Below are 15,522 nucleotides of genomic sequence, written 5' to 3'. Positions count from 1 at the left end.
ATTTTAGCTAACAATAAGTTAAAAGATAATTAGAGACAGAAAAATTAACATATTTATGTAATTACCTTTGGTAACTTGATGATAAGATCTGGAACTAAATTATGATTCCCTAATCACTCCTCCAGATATGTCCCCCCACTCTTTGAAAAGGTAATATTTCTTATTGCATTATTCTAAAAGGATGGAGAATTGAAATATGAATAAAGAATTTGATGAAAGCTCTTACCTGATTTTACAAGTATTTATCCAAGCATAAAGTGGCAAAGTGGAGGCCCTTAGTTCCTGTTTCCTAACCGTTTCTGGCAAAATGTGGTAAATTGAAAGGGCATCGTGTTTGATTCGACATCTTGCCAATGACGCAGCCAATTTTGTCTTAAAACTAGAGAAAGAAAATCCATCCTTGATGACTACTGCATTTGAGACAAGACTATTAACTTTCCACTAGAAATATTAACAAATTACATTTATAATTTTAATGAATTCTTTTATAGTTCCATTCAAATTTTTGAAGTCTAAAATAAAAATTTGTCATATCTGAAAATAGAAATTCAATAATCCTGATTTTTTTTCTGTTTTTGCTGCCCATGTAGAGTTATGCATCTCCTCAAATATTTATATCAATTGGTGGTTGAAAGAAATTTTATCTGGTGAAAAGAGTATAGGCATACTGGCCAGCATCCAAAAAAAAAACATGTGGGATTTAGAGTCAGACAAACTTGAAGTTAAATACAGTTCTATCACTTACTGTGACCTCAGGAATGTTACTTAATCTCTTTTCTCAGCCTCAGTTTTCTCATCTATAAAAGGTGGTCTACTTACCTTGCTATTAATATAGTGATTATCAACCATGGGTACAAAATACTTAGCACAGTGCCTAGCACATAACAGCCACTCATTATAAACTAGTTATTATTAGCATAGATGGTAACAGTATAGTCTTGATAAGATTAAGGAACTTTAATGAATCTGTGTCAAGTCCTTCCCAGTTCTGAATATTCCGTGCCTCAAAGCTCCAAATAACAGAAAAGAAAAACAAGAACTCGTTAGCATCACCATGAAGGCCAATGATTATTTTTGCTCTCATAGCTCAAATTTTTAATCAATGAGAATACAGGACCTAATTCCTGACCCATATTCATAGCATTTTCATAGTAGGAATCTAATTGAAATAAACCTCAAGTAAAACCTTGAATGAGAAATGGAAAGAGATGCCACAAAAAACTCAGTTACAACCTGGGTCATATCTGGTGAGTGGTACAGAACAGGGAGGACATTCTCAGGAAATCAGTGTCAGACCCATGTAAATTGTTTCAAAGAATGTTGGGAAGCAAAAAGTAAACAAGCACCTCGATTTTTTTTTTAGCACCAACTATTAAATAAATACTACTTTCTTTTCCTTCTGCCTGTAATTTCCCTAGTTTAAGTTTCTTATATACTCAATAGAATGAGAATGTCTCACCCAAAAAAGTGTTAATGTGGGATTACGTGTGCGTGTATGAGAGAAAATGTAGGGGAACTTTGGGAGGAGAGGGAAGGGTTATCAAACATTAAGCATTTTAGAACTACAACAAAATTAGCTTTGTCTAATTCTATGTCTAAATGTCACAAAACTACAGGAGGGGACGCTAAAAAATGACATTGTACTTTGATGCACATCAAAGAATAAATTAATATAAAGGGGGAGAGCTACTACTATTCTATTCTATATTATACACTGTGATATGTCTCTGAGTACAGATTATTTTCGATTAAATAGTTCTTTCAAATACTTACTTAGTTCAAATGTACCATAATAAATTCTGACTGAATTATTTAATCATTGAAGACTAGAGATATGAAGCCTAGAAAAATACATGTGTTGTATATACAGTGTAGGGAGAAATAATTATCCAAATATCCCGAGAGTAAACATTTTGGACTGTGATTTTTAATATAATTTATTCCCCCCCCCAAATAATTTGAAGTATATATTGCAGTTATAAAGATTTCTGTGTAAATATCCAATATCGGACTGAGGACAAATCCAAATGCTATTAGGATTAACTGGACATATACATCTGTAAATGAAGTATCCTGTAGTTACTAAAAACACTTCCGTAGCTATAAGTCAGAAGGACTGACTGCAATGATGAAAAAGGTGGCAAAGTAGCATTTCCCAATATTCTTGATCCAGAAGTCCTTCTCCTGTTATAATTCACATGTTATCACAGAGAATTGCCCAATTATATCTTTTACCAGCATCCCTGTTACACATATAGTCAGAGCTTCCTTTCTAAATGTTAAATTATAGTTATGTAATTCCTGAGCTTAAATCTTAGACGAAATTCATTAGCCACAGGACAGAGTCTAAATTCCTTATCATAATAAACTAGGATATTAATAACTTAACTTAAACCAACTCTTCCTGGCTCAATTTCCACCACTCCCATTCATAAACCTATCTCTAGTCAGACTGAACTATTTTGTCACTCCTTTAACACGCCACATCATGTTCCCTTTTTCTCTCTGCCACATTGTCTTTCTCTCTCTGTCTTTCCCTCTTGCTTGTATGGCTTAGATTCTACTATCAAATTACATGGGTTTGAATTCTGGTCCCACCAATTACTACTTATGTGACTTTAGGCAAGTTATTTAACTTCTCTAAGCTCTAGGAATTAGTAATTACTTTAGTAATTAGTACCTAGTTTATAGAATTGTTGCAAAGATACTTATGAAAATTTATTTAAAGCTAGTCAAGAAAAGCTAATGATTAATATATTTATTATTTTACTACTATTAACTAAGTACTGTGATCAGACCTGGGACTACAAAGATTAAAAGATAATTTTTATCCCTAAGGAATTTATAATTTGGTGGTAAAAAGATATATATACAAACAATTATAGCACAATATGATGAATGCTATAGATAGAGAAGAAAGTAGGGCTGGCCAAGACACATAGGACATTAGAATTTTTTTCTGCAGGAAGTAGAAGGCCATTTAAAGGTAGAGAAATATCAATTGATTCACTGAACAAATATTTGCATTGTTACTATATTCCACGTACTGTTTTAGGTTCCAGAAACAAAGGGGTGAGCAAGGAAGAAGCTATTCCTGCGATCACAAAATTTAGTCTTGTAGGGGGAGACAAAGCAATTATTTTTAAATGTCCTAAGAAGTAATGACAAGGAAAGGCAGGATGCTGTGGTGGCACAAGGAAAGGGCACTGCTATGGGGGCCAAGGAAAGTGTCCCAAGAGTTACATTACAGCTAAGCCATGAAGGCAGGAGTGAGAGTTAGCCAGGAGTGAGCGAGGGATGTGAGCAGAAGAGCTTCCCAATGCTCCAAGTAGAAGGAGAATCAGATATGAAAGTACCTGCCAATCCTGGAATGTGTGCCTGAGAAGTTGAAAGATATGCACAGTTTACAACAGTCTCATGGAGCAAGTGGGGACAAAAAATGGAATTTAAGGCATGCCAAGTTTATGGGAGGGAGATTTTGATAGGTTCCTAGGCTTTGGGCTGGGTCACCAAAAGACTCAACCCCAGGAATCAGGTAAAAAGGAACACAAGGATTGAAGCCCAGTTTTCAATCATTTCAATCCCTGACTAGACTAGGTCATCTGGGCTTTTAAAAAGTGCCCTGGTCTAGCTGCTGCTTGCCAAAAGCAAAATACATGCTCTCTCTAAAGAAGGATAACAAAACCTTAGGCCCCAAATAAAATAAACTAATATTTCATGTAATAACAAATTATACCTAATACAGTGTGTCACAAGAAACTTTACATCTATAAATAATGCCCAAAATATAATTCTCAGTGCTTCCACTTACAATAGAAGCCTACTGGTTTGTCTTCTAAGCATCCCTTCCTTTCTGGGAATAGAACCTCCCCTCTTCTGAAAAATGTTCCTCCATTCCCTCCATCCATATCATTTTTCTTGGGATGTATCCCTAACTGACTGCCTTGTTGAACACAGCTAATTGGTTGAGGGTGCACACCTGGCCCAAGCTGGAATCAAGGGATTTTTTTTGGATATAGCAACAGAGAATCAAGGCAGTTTTTCTAGTGTTTGGTACCACAAGGTGTAAAGCTTGTGAGCTGTTGGCAGCCAGGTTTCCCATACTAGGAACACAGAATGATAAAAGAATGAAGCCAGAGCACACAGAAAAGCAGTCTAGAGTTGAAGAGAGTCCTGATGATATTTGAGTCGTAGGTTTTAGTCAGCAGCAGCATAGCTACATCACTGCCCTTCCTGCAGTCTCATGTTCAATTCTTCTATGAAATATCTTATGATAAATTCTCCCTTTTTCCTAATCTGTCAGCTGCAAAAAAGAATACTAAGTAAATAATACACCTTATTCCCTCGGTTTATTTTTTAATAAAATGGGTTTTACTCCTTTTTCGTTTAAAATCTTCAGAACTGTTTATCTAACAATAAATAACTCAAGTTTTTGAGTGCCATTACCAATGCCTAACACATCAGAAATGTGGTTCTCTGTAAATATAAATTGGAATATATATATATATATAAATATATATATAGAGAGAGAGAGAGAGAGTATTTTCTTAATGCCAAAAGATTCACTGAACTTCTTGAATTTCTCAGAAAAATATAAAATCGGACATCAGACTGACATGTTTCAGGCTCTTCTCTAGGTAAGTGAAACAGGTGGAGAGTTTCCAAAGAAGGGATGGACAAAATGTGAGAGATAAAAACCCACGAACAAGTGGTTAAGGAGCATTTTGGCAAATGAGAAACTCTGGAGCCTGACAGGGAATGAGAGAAGGGGGAAAGAAAAGAAAAAAAACTACATCTGAGCACATGTGACTTATCCCCAAAATGTGTAACTGGCCTAACATTCATAAATCATTCTATGTAAATTACCCTACTACTTAAAAGAATAAAGAAGAAAAAACAAATGATCATTTCAGCCTCCTAAAACTCTGATCTCTGTTTTCTTGACTCAGCAAGACTGCCATTTTCCACCTCCTGAATTGCAGTTTGTAAAGTACCTCTAGGCATAAAGCCAGGACTATTCCAGGGCTCCACTCATTCGTTTTCGTTCTCTCAGAAATCAAGTTTTTGTGCTGTTTCTTGTCTAATGTCCAAAACCTTTGCCTCATATATTTTGTCCAGTTTTGTAGTTGTTTACAGTAGGAGGAGAAGTCTGATCAAAGATACTTTATCATGACCATATAATTACATTTTTAAAATATTATTCTACCTGCCATATGGAATGAATTGAAAGACTATTAGGCAGGGAAACCAATGAAGAAGCTATCATCGTAGTCCAAGTAATAGATTATGGTGGCATGGATTGGGATAGTGGTGGAAATGGAAAAAAGAAGACAGATTCAGCATATATTTTTGAATTGGAGTTACAGAATTTTATGTAGATACAGTATGGGTACAGGGGAGGAGAGGAAAAAAGAATCAAGGATGACATCTAACTAGATGGTAGTGCCTTAACTGTAACATGGAAGACCGCAGGATGAATAGTTGTGGGGTACTTTTGGGAGGATGAACTCACTAAGTCTTTCCTGTCCCGCTGCCTCTCTAAGTCTTTCATTTCTCATTTTCCAACTCCTGTCACACTGGGGATGAAGTTTCCAATACACAAATTCTGGGGAACACATTCAAATGATAGCAAATAGTAACACTTAACATTTATTGACCATTTACTAAGTGTCTGGTTCTAAACTGAGTATTTTACATGCATTAATATAATTAGTTCTCCCAAGCACCCTTTGAGGTAGGTACTTTTCATTATCCTGATGGTAGGCTTCTGCTGATATTTAAGGAAAAAAAAAATTTAAAACATGTTAGTATGTTCTTAACTAAGTAGACTTTTTTTTTCAATCTGGCAAAATAGTGAGTTTTGTCTACTGTTGGAATTTTCTCATTTGATACATCAGATTTTTTTAAAGATGTAAATAAAGCTAACAAATAATAGCTGTTTCTAATGAAGTTTAATTTATGTATGTGCTAAAACTTATTAGGAATTTATCATGATTTCCCACATGCTTACACAGTGGATCTTGCAATTCAAGCTTTTAAAAACAACAAGATTTTAAATACAATGTTTAACCTATTGAAGACTGTTTGTAAAGGAACTCGAGAAATTTATGAACTTTTATATTTTTTCTCTATAAATTTTTAATACTTATCTACACGTTATACTGTACACCATTTTACCAATGAAAATACTAACAATTGATTTCGTATAAACATCCTTTTTACCTTTACAATTACCTGTTAAGAAGCTTCTCTACTTCTTGAACTTCCGATATGGACTCTTCGTTATCAGAAAGGACACGTGTTTGAAATTTTCTGTCTTGGAAATCATACAGCATCACAATAATAAGACTGCTCAAATGATCTGGCTACCAAGGGGAAACAAATAAAAGAAAGAATACAAACAATATCTAATGACAATATTTCCCATTCCGTTGTTTTCATAACAGAACATGAATATGACTATTTTTACACAGTCTGCTTGGGTTTGGAGATAGGCAAGGTCTTCAAAATAGAAAAAATCCAGTAAAAAACAAACTTTTCAAAAAAGACAATTTGGGGGCTGGCCGGTTAGCTCAGTTGGTTAGAGCATGGTGTTACAACACCAAGATCGAGGGTTGGGATCACCATACTGGCCAGCCACCAAAAAAACAAACAAAAAAAAAGACAATTTGGGGTATGTTCATCCAAATGAATGGACAAGGATCAGTATTAGAAGCATTAGAAGTAGAAAATATTGAATATATTTATATAAATATTGAATACAGTATTAAAATACTGTATATTGAAGAGGTCTCAGTATTAAGCAAAGCAGTTATTATTTAAATCTGAAGGCTTTCTAATACTTTCTAAAAAAAAATCATGAGACAAGCTAATTCTAAAAGTTGTCTACTTACTATTGTGGTACTTGGGAAGATATAGCTGTCTATTAATATAGTTTCCAAAATATCTTGATCTGCAAGACAAGAGAAGTGCTTGTTACCAAAAATACCAAAACTCAAAATGAAAATTTTGGAATCAAAATACACTTTAAAACAATGCCATAAAATACTTTTGCTTCATATCTAAAATATACCTCAAGTCTTGATAAAGACTTAAATTACAATGACATGATGAAATATTTATAATCTTTATGAAGCCTGAACCCTTATGACCTAAGCTCCACAGGGAATCACAGGCAAAGAAATATCAGCTGGACAGTCAATGTGGTAATAAAGAAATTCCAACCTTTAATTTAGGTCCTTTGAAAAACTTTAAAAAGGATCTAATTAACAATGTTGAGCAACTCTTCTCCTTTTTATGTCTTGCTGGATTTGACTTGCTAATATTTTATTTAGGATTTTTATTCTGTTTATATTCATGAGGTATATTGGTCTATACTTTTCATTTCTTACAATATCCTTGTCAAAATTGGTATTAAAATTATCATGGTCTTATAGAGTGAGTGGGAAGTATTCCCTCTTCCTTTATTCTCTAGAAGAGTTTGTGTTAGACCGGTATTATTTGTTACTTAAATATCTGATAGAATTCACTAGTGAAGACACTGATGAGATGATCTTTAATCTAAGACCCAAATAACAAGGAGTTAGCCATGGAAAGATCTGGGTAGGGACAGCATCCCAGGCAGAGGGACTTATAATTGCAAAGATACTAAGTGGAAACGTGGACATATTTTTTAACTTCTACAAGGTACATGAGTGTTCTTTTTGTTACAACTACTTAAACTATATATACATCATATGACAAATGCTTTAACCAGTTTAACGCAGAGCTAGGCCTAGATTCAAATCATTCGACATTTATGGAAAACCTACTGTATGCAAGGTACATTTTAAATTTCAATTTTTATTTGGGAGATGAGAAAACTAGAAGGAATCTGGGAGCATAAACTCCAATTTTCATAGGAAGTCCTTTAGACATTATTATCCATATTTTAGCCACCAATTATATCTGTACTGTATGAGGTAATATCCCTATTTCTCTTACAAGGAAAATGAAGTTTAGAGTTTCACACCCTTAGTTCTTGTAAAACAATTCCTATCTACTTCACAGTTTCTTAGCATAAGTCCCAATTTTTGTCACAAAAAATACAGTCATCCTAAGAATGAAGGACTTCTAATATGGCAGAACTGTGTAGTCTGTAGAACATTGAGCAATGAAGGGGCTGGACACCTAAGAAATAGGAGAGGAAGAATGAACAAAAAGAAAACAGAACATGATTTTGCCAGCGTTGCATTTTTTTTTCTAGGGCTCTTGTTAAAATCAGTATCACATCTAGGCTGCCTTTGATACTGTGCAAAATGCTTTAAATTTGTACATTACAATTTACAGAACCTTCTCACTTAGTAATATCAATGCTAATAGTAATTGTATACTTTACATAGTGCTTTCTATGTGCTATACATTGTTTTAAGTGCTTTTCATATATTAATATATTTAATCTTCACAACACTAAGAATTAGTTACCATCACTATCCCTATTTTATAAGAAACAAGGCACAGAATAGCTAAGTAACATGCTCATAGTCATACAGCAAGAGGCAGATCAGGTGCTCAAACCCAGGCAGTCTGGCACTAAAGTGCATGTTCTTCACAACATTACACTTCCTTTCCTCATTTTATTCTTATAACAAACAAGAGTTGCCAAATAAAACACACTGCTAGTACCTGATTTAGGTCATCAGGACTTACTTGAAGGCTGCAAACCCTGTTTATCCAATAGCTCCAGTTATCCTCCCTCCCCGACTAATTTTTGTTTGTGTTTTTGGCAGCTGTCCAGTAAGGGGATCTGAACCCTTGACCTTGGTGTTATCAGAAACACGTTCTAACCAATCCCCCACTAATTGAAGCCTCTTCTCTTTAGTCTATTGTAAGGAACTCCTAACCCCCATTCTTCATGATTCCATTTGGAGAGCCTTCCCTAGAGAAGCACCTGGACTGTTTCCCTACACCTTACTCACCACTCCCTGTGAAAGGAAAATTGAGTTCATTTGATTGGTGAAATCGGAAGAAGGCACTGGGACATCTCTCCCCGCCTCCCCTTCCTCTCTGCCAGCTTGCCTACAGGAGGCATGCATGCTTTCCAGCCTGCTCTTTGCCATGTGCCTTGCATGAGTTGGGACGGAAGGGTCCATGATTATTCAGCTGTACCGTGGATTGGACAGGTAAATCTCTAATTCAGGAGTAAAATATTTCCAAGCCCCCTTGATCAAAGACATAAAGCCATGTCTCCAATCATTTCTTTTCTCTATCAGCTCTATTTATTTTTATTTTTATTTTTTGGCAACTGGCCAGTGCAGGGATCCAAATCCTTCTTGGTGTTCCAAGGCTATGCTCTTAATTGGTTCTACAGGTGTAAAGGAGGTGTGTTATTTATTAGACCCCTAAAACTTGCAGTCCATCTCATCATCCTTCCCATTTTGGAAGAAAGATTGAAGGAAGATGCTTCCTCTTTTGACTCTCCCTTAGGTTGTCCTTCTCTACTTTCATTATGTTCTCATACAGTTTCCTTCTTATGAGGGACCTCTGGAAACTTCACTTCAAGAATGCCAAGGCCCTCCTATAATTATAAATATAAATGGGGCTTTTTGTGTGGGGGAGGAACAGGAGGGAAACTTGTCAAAATTAGTTGTTTTTTTGGCAAAAATTAGTAAGAATAGCCACTACCACGTTTCAAAGAATATTTGAGAGAAGTAGATGCCAGAGAAAAGAAGCTGGCATCGCCAAACACAGAATCATTATGCAGTTAAAATAAAACGTGGAACCACAAAAAACTAGAATTATGGATAGGGGTTGTTATTTGATCTACTACACTTTTAACTAGATGAAACAGCTTCCTCTTTTTATCCGTCTTTCTGCTGGGTACTTTAGGTACATTATTTAATCTCTTCCGGAGCTTCCCCCATTTTTTCATCTGCAAAATGAGAATCATCCATCACAAAGAACTGGTATATCAAATGATATGAAGTGTTTTTGAATTACAAAGAGCTATACAAATATAGTACTTATTGTCACTCAAGAGAATTGCTTTAACCTCTTTGGTGACAAGCAGAACATATGAGGTTATTTTTTTGTTTGTTTGATTTTGGCAGCTGGCTGGTACACGGATCGTACCCTGGACCTTGGTGCTATCAGCACCATGCTCTAACCAACTGAGCTAACCAGACAGCCCAAAAGAGGTTATTGATCTACATCATTTCCTAATGAATCACTGATAATTAACTCAGCAGGCCTGGGTGGCCAAACTCTGCATATTCTAAAGAAAAATTTGGCCCTTGACTGATTCCTAGGAGATAATCTCTACACCCTTGGAATATCTTGCCTGATAAAACTTTGTTTACCTGGAGCCTTGGGCCACAGATTATCAGTTGGACCTCTGAAGAAGCTAACTGAGTAACTAAGGTCAGCCACAGGGCCCTCCTTCTGTGACACTGACCCTCAGCAAAAACCCTAGACAGCAAGACTCGGGTGAGCTTCCCTGGTTGGCAATACTTTGTGTTGTCATACATCCTTGCTGGGAGAATTAAGCACTGTCTGTAAGACTCCATTAGGAAAAGACAATAGGAAGCTTGCATCTGGTGTCTCCAGTACTCTGCCCTATGCAACTTTGTTATTCATTTTAATCTGTATCCTTTCACTGTAATAAACTGTAATCATGAATATAACAGCTTTGCTGTGTTATATAAATCCTTCTAGCAAATTGATGAACCTGAGGGTAATCTTGGGAACCCCTGACTATAATAACTAACTCTCAAAAGCTATAACCAAACTATATGTTAAGCATTTACTAGATTTTTCACTGACAGGTTATATAATTCTGAAATGACCAGGTTAATGGCACAGTCAGTTCCTGGGAGTGAAAGTTCACCAACTCCTCTCTCTCTCTCTCTCTATATATATATATCTAGAGAAGTTGGAGAAAGAATTAAGCCAGGGAAAAGATCAGAAATTTCATGGACATCTCTTTCTTCATGTTTTTTTTTTCTTTATTTGTCGCTTGTTCATTTCTTTAAGAAATCATTTCATCAGTTTCTCTTCTTTTTTAATATTTAAAATTCCTGGAAATATTGAGATACTTTGAAAAATAAATAGCATAGCTTCTAATACTCTTCTACTTTGAAAGAAGTCAAACTTAATAGGAATAGGCTTCTCTTCATTAGTAAAATTCTACCTTGTTTAGTAGAAAATTGACCTTGGGGTTATTTGGTAAAACAGTACTAAATGGTAGCCTTCATTTCAAAATACATTATACTGAACCCTTTAAACCTTTAAAAAGTTAATCAGATAAATACATTCCCTGCCTTGAAAGAACTTATACACAAAGAAGTGTATAAGTTTTATCAACAAAGGAACAAACAATAAAACTGAAAAGCGTAAAACACAACCAAAGAAACACACTTAACATCTGTATAATTAAGAAGTTTTTCTGTTATTTTTTTCTTCTCCTTCTCCTTCCTCAAAAATATACGGTAACATGATCTAATTAACTGTTTACAAACTTACAAACAAAACGGACCATACCCACGTTCTCTTTAGGTTGTACAATAACCTTTTTTAGCTATACTGCTCCTATAAAACCTTGTGGAAGAAACCCTGTGTTTTCTTTTCTGAACCATAATTCTCTGAACCTATACTATGTATGTCAGATGTGAGTTTACAAAATATCACAGGTGAAAGTATTGATAGGATGTTAATATTTCAGAAGATAAAAGTGCAATAACAAGAGCTTCTAAAATTTTTAAAGTAAAATATCAGGCTCTTAATTATCTTGAAAAACCCACTGCGTTTTAAGAATTCTGATTTTATTCCATTTGAACACTGAGAAATTACTCAGATGATAAAAGATTGTATTATAAGAAAATATTTTAAACAAGTAAACAACCAACACCATCTTGGTTTATAGTTTGAATTTATCAAAAAGAACATGTCAAGAAAAATAGGTTTGCAAAGACCTATACAATAATCTATCTGAATGGGATTTTCCGGGTCATTAAGAAAGATCAAACAGGCACAAGATCCTTTCATAAAATAGAAAACAGGATTGAGAAAAAGAAAATAATCTGTTACACACATCACTGTAACGCAACCATCTAGTTAATACATTAATTTTACATAGACGAAAATTCAGGCTTTTCTTATTGATTTCTAAAGGGAAGATTCAATATTCTATTAGGAAAGCAAATTGCCTATAATAAAATTCTAGCATTAACATTAAATACCAATTAATCAACATAGCTGCCCAGTCTGCATTTTTGTTGCCAGGAGAAAATGTAAAAATGTTCATTTAATTCATTGTGTAAAGTACAACACTCTGGTTTGGGGGAAAGGGAGGGAGAGGGATGAAAGAGAATCTGAAAAATTAAAATGGAGGAAAAATGGTTAAGGCAGACTTTAAAAGAAAAAGAAAAATCACGATCAGGAAAAAAACGAAACAATGAAAACTAAAGAGAAGTTGCTTCTTGACATCATGACAAATACCTGGCTTCAGAGTTAAGCTACATCATTCCTGCAGACAACCAAAAATAAATACTCATGTCTAAATAATCAAAGGGACATTTTAACTAAACCGAGCAATTTTTAACTGCCTCCTATGTGCAAGGATATGCAAAGCCCAGTAAGTACTAAGGAAATCATGCAAATGAATGTTACGCTTTTCAAGGTGTCACTTTAAGAAGCCACATGTTCGCCGTTTTAGCCATGCTGCTTATACTGAAAACATTTCTGGAACTTCTTTTTGGAACTACACTCAGTCAGTTTACAAACCAATATAAAGTTTATAGTCACAGCTAATGCAAAAACAAGTCTCCAGGCCCTTTGACGGCTCTCCTCATAGTAACAATATTTGGTTATTTCCTAGGGTCAGCTCCACTCTCAGAAGTTGATAATTAACCAGCATTGAAGGAATCTGAAACACTGAGCCTCAAACCCTGGAGGCAAATTAGAAAGGGGAATTCTACTAAAGTTTGGCTCCCAAAATTAAAGCTATTGGCTATGAATGGGATAATCTTCATTGGAGTTGGCTTAATTTTGATATTCATTTTTGAAATCTTGCACTTTTTCTTTTTATTCCATCTCTGTTCCTCTCCCTACCCTCCCTTACTGGTTCTATGTTTGTGAAAGCTCAAATGCAAGACGTAAACACAGGGAACGGCAAGAAATACACAGGGACAGGGAAAAGTTAATTGGATACTTCAATGCATTCCTGTTCTCCCTACTGATCGAATTGTTTCCTTGTGCAATTTAATGACTGTGCACTCCACCTATCTAAAGACAAGGCATTGTGCTAGGACCGGGGGAATCCGCAGTAAAACAAACAAACAAACAAAAAATACCCAGTTCTGCCCTGAAAAAGAGCTAGTTTCACTGGAACTCCCCTAATTCCTCGACATTTACAATTGACCAAAGAGATGCACATGCGTAAAACCAAAACCTGGTGTATGTGAAGGGCGGGAAGGGGGCTGCACCCCACAAATTCTCTCGTTATTACTGTCTTGTAGTGCTCATCTTCAAGAGTGGTACAACTCACATTTCAGGGCACTGAAAGCCAGCTCATAGGACAAACGCTGAAAGGATTCATCCTCGGACTCGGACCAGGACGGCAGGGGTTCATTCCCATACTTTATTAACACTTTCTCTGGCGACTTTTCGATTCGTATGCCCTGAAAAACGTTCGCTGCCCTAACGTAAACGGAGTCCGGATAGCCAGTTTTTTCGGGTCCGGCAGCGGAGCTCTTTCCGCGGGATGCTGCCTCGTCATCCGACAGTGCCAGGGAAGCGAGCTGGGAGACCTCCTCGGTGTCTTCTTCGGTCGCAAACTCCAGGTCACTTGCGGAGTTCAGCATGGTCACCCCTTGACTGTCGTCAGCAGCCCAAGCTTGAATGACAATACAGATGTTCCGAGAAATGGTTTCCTTTGGGCCTTAAGCATCGTCTCTGTGAAGAGAAAGGTTTTTTCGGTAAATCCCTACTTCTGCAGCACCCCACTCGGTGGCCCCTTTGGAGGTGGCCTCAAAGACTACGAGGTGGCGTCCACTGGCTGATCCGAGCATCCCACAGCGCGAGCCGGACACGCCCCAACGAAACTTCCACACACTCAGAACAGGGAGGAGAGGTGGGGAAGCGGCTGGAGAAGCGCCTCCGACCGTGGCCGTGCGCGCCGGAGCTCTCCGGTGAGCCGCGTCTGCGGTCCCAGAGCCGCCCGCCCGCCCGCGCTGAGCGGACGCCCCTTACACCCGCTCCCGTGAACCCTCCTTACCCCGAGTGCGGATGTTTCCCGGGGCGCTGGCGACAGAGACGCGGCGGCCGCCGCACTCTGGGCAGTGGAGGTTGGTGTCGCTAACAGGCCCTCGGGAGCCCCAGGACGGCAGCGGCGGCCTGCGAGGGCCGTTTGGTTCAAATGCAGCCACTCCCACCGGCGGGCTCGGGCCAGGGGGTCGCGGCTTCCGGCCCTCGGTTCGCTCCGGTTCCTGGAAGGAGTACGCGCCTCAGGCCTCACCCGGCCTCGCCAGTGAGGCCTCTGCGGACGCGGCGGCGGAGCGAGGTGAGCGTGCGGCCCGCGACGGCGCGGACTGTGGCCACGAAAGGGTCCGCCTCCCCGGGGTCTGGCCGTGGGCGGGTCCTGGACCCGGGTCTCCACGGCAACCGCGAGCCGCGCGGGCGCCTAGCTGGGGCGGTTCCTCCGGCTTTGGCGGGTGCCGCCTCTGGCTCGGCGAGTTGCGGGGACACCTGTTTCACCCCTCCTCGAAGCCGAAGCGGAAGGCCTCGGGCGCGATTGAAATGCACTGAGCCTAAGTCCATGCACTTGGCTTTGTTTATAAACCTCAGAGATAACTTTGAGGTAGTCCGGTATAGTGTGGTGGCATTCAACTCTCAAGCACCTGAAGTCCTTGTTAAAAATGCAAATTCCTGGAACCTATCCCCAGAGACTCCGAGTCGGTAGTTCTGGAGTGGGACCCAGGAATTTGTATTTTCGACAGGTAACCCAGGTGATTCTGATGCAATCAGCCCAAAGACCACACTTTGAAAAACTCTGGTATTAGTTGAAAGACTGCTGGTTCTAATTCCACCTCTGTCTCTAACTCGGAAAAGTGCTTTAGCCTCTCTGGATTTCTTTTCCTTAGGTATAAAACAGATTGATTATCCCTGCTTTATTTGGCATGTGAGTTGTGCTATTTGAATCTTCCATTCTCCGGCACATCTACCATACAGTATCTTCTTGGCTACAAGGTAAAATCCAAACTTTTCAGTGAGGTGGGACAGGGTCTTCTGTGATCTGGCCCTTGCCTGCCCTTCCAGCTTCATTGCTTGGCATCCTTAAGCCCGTCCTGAAACTTTCATATCGTTATACATGCTGTTCCCTCAGTCTGGAAAGCCCCTTCCCTTTTTGTCCACCTGGTGAACTCCTACTCAATCTTTGAAACTCAGCATAAGCATCACGTCTACAAAAGCATTTCCTGACTCTTGTATTTGTTAGGATGTAAATTTAGCCCCTGCCACAGAGACCCAAAAAAACCCACTGGCTTAAAA

General features: G+C 38.1%; 1 protein-coding gene across 1 annotated transcript in view; it reads right to left on the bottom strand.

The window, feature by feature from the left end:
- The window catches only part of NSUN7 (NOP2/Sun RNA methyltransferase family member 7), a 42,445-nt gene extending 28,607 nt beyond the window's left edge, over positions 1-13,838 (bottom strand). Inside the window, exons 1-4 of the mRNA XM_063108717.1 lie at positions 13,523-13,838; positions 6,894-6,952; positions 6,235-6,365; positions 227-379 (exon numbers count right to left, since the gene is read on the bottom strand). Of these exons, the coding sequence (XP_062964787.1) occupies positions 227-379; positions 6,235-6,365; positions 6,894-6,952; positions 13,523-13,838 (659 nt within the window). The remainder of the gene's footprint in view (positions 1-226; positions 380-6,234; positions 6,366-6,893; positions 6,953-13,522) is intronic.
- Between the last annotated feature and the right edge of the window lie 1,684 nt (positions 13,839-15,522).

Source organism: Cynocephalus volans, chromosome 9 (assembly GCF_027409185.1).
Source record: "Cynocephalus volans isolate mCynVol1 chromosome 9, mCynVol1.pri, whole genome shotgun sequence".
Classification (NCBI taxonomy): domain Eukaryota; kingdom Metazoa; phylum Chordata; class Mammalia; order Dermoptera; family Cynocephalidae; genus Cynocephalus; species Cynocephalus volans.
Note: the sequence above shows the minus strand (reverse complement) of the source record. Positions and strands in the feature narration are given on the sequence as shown.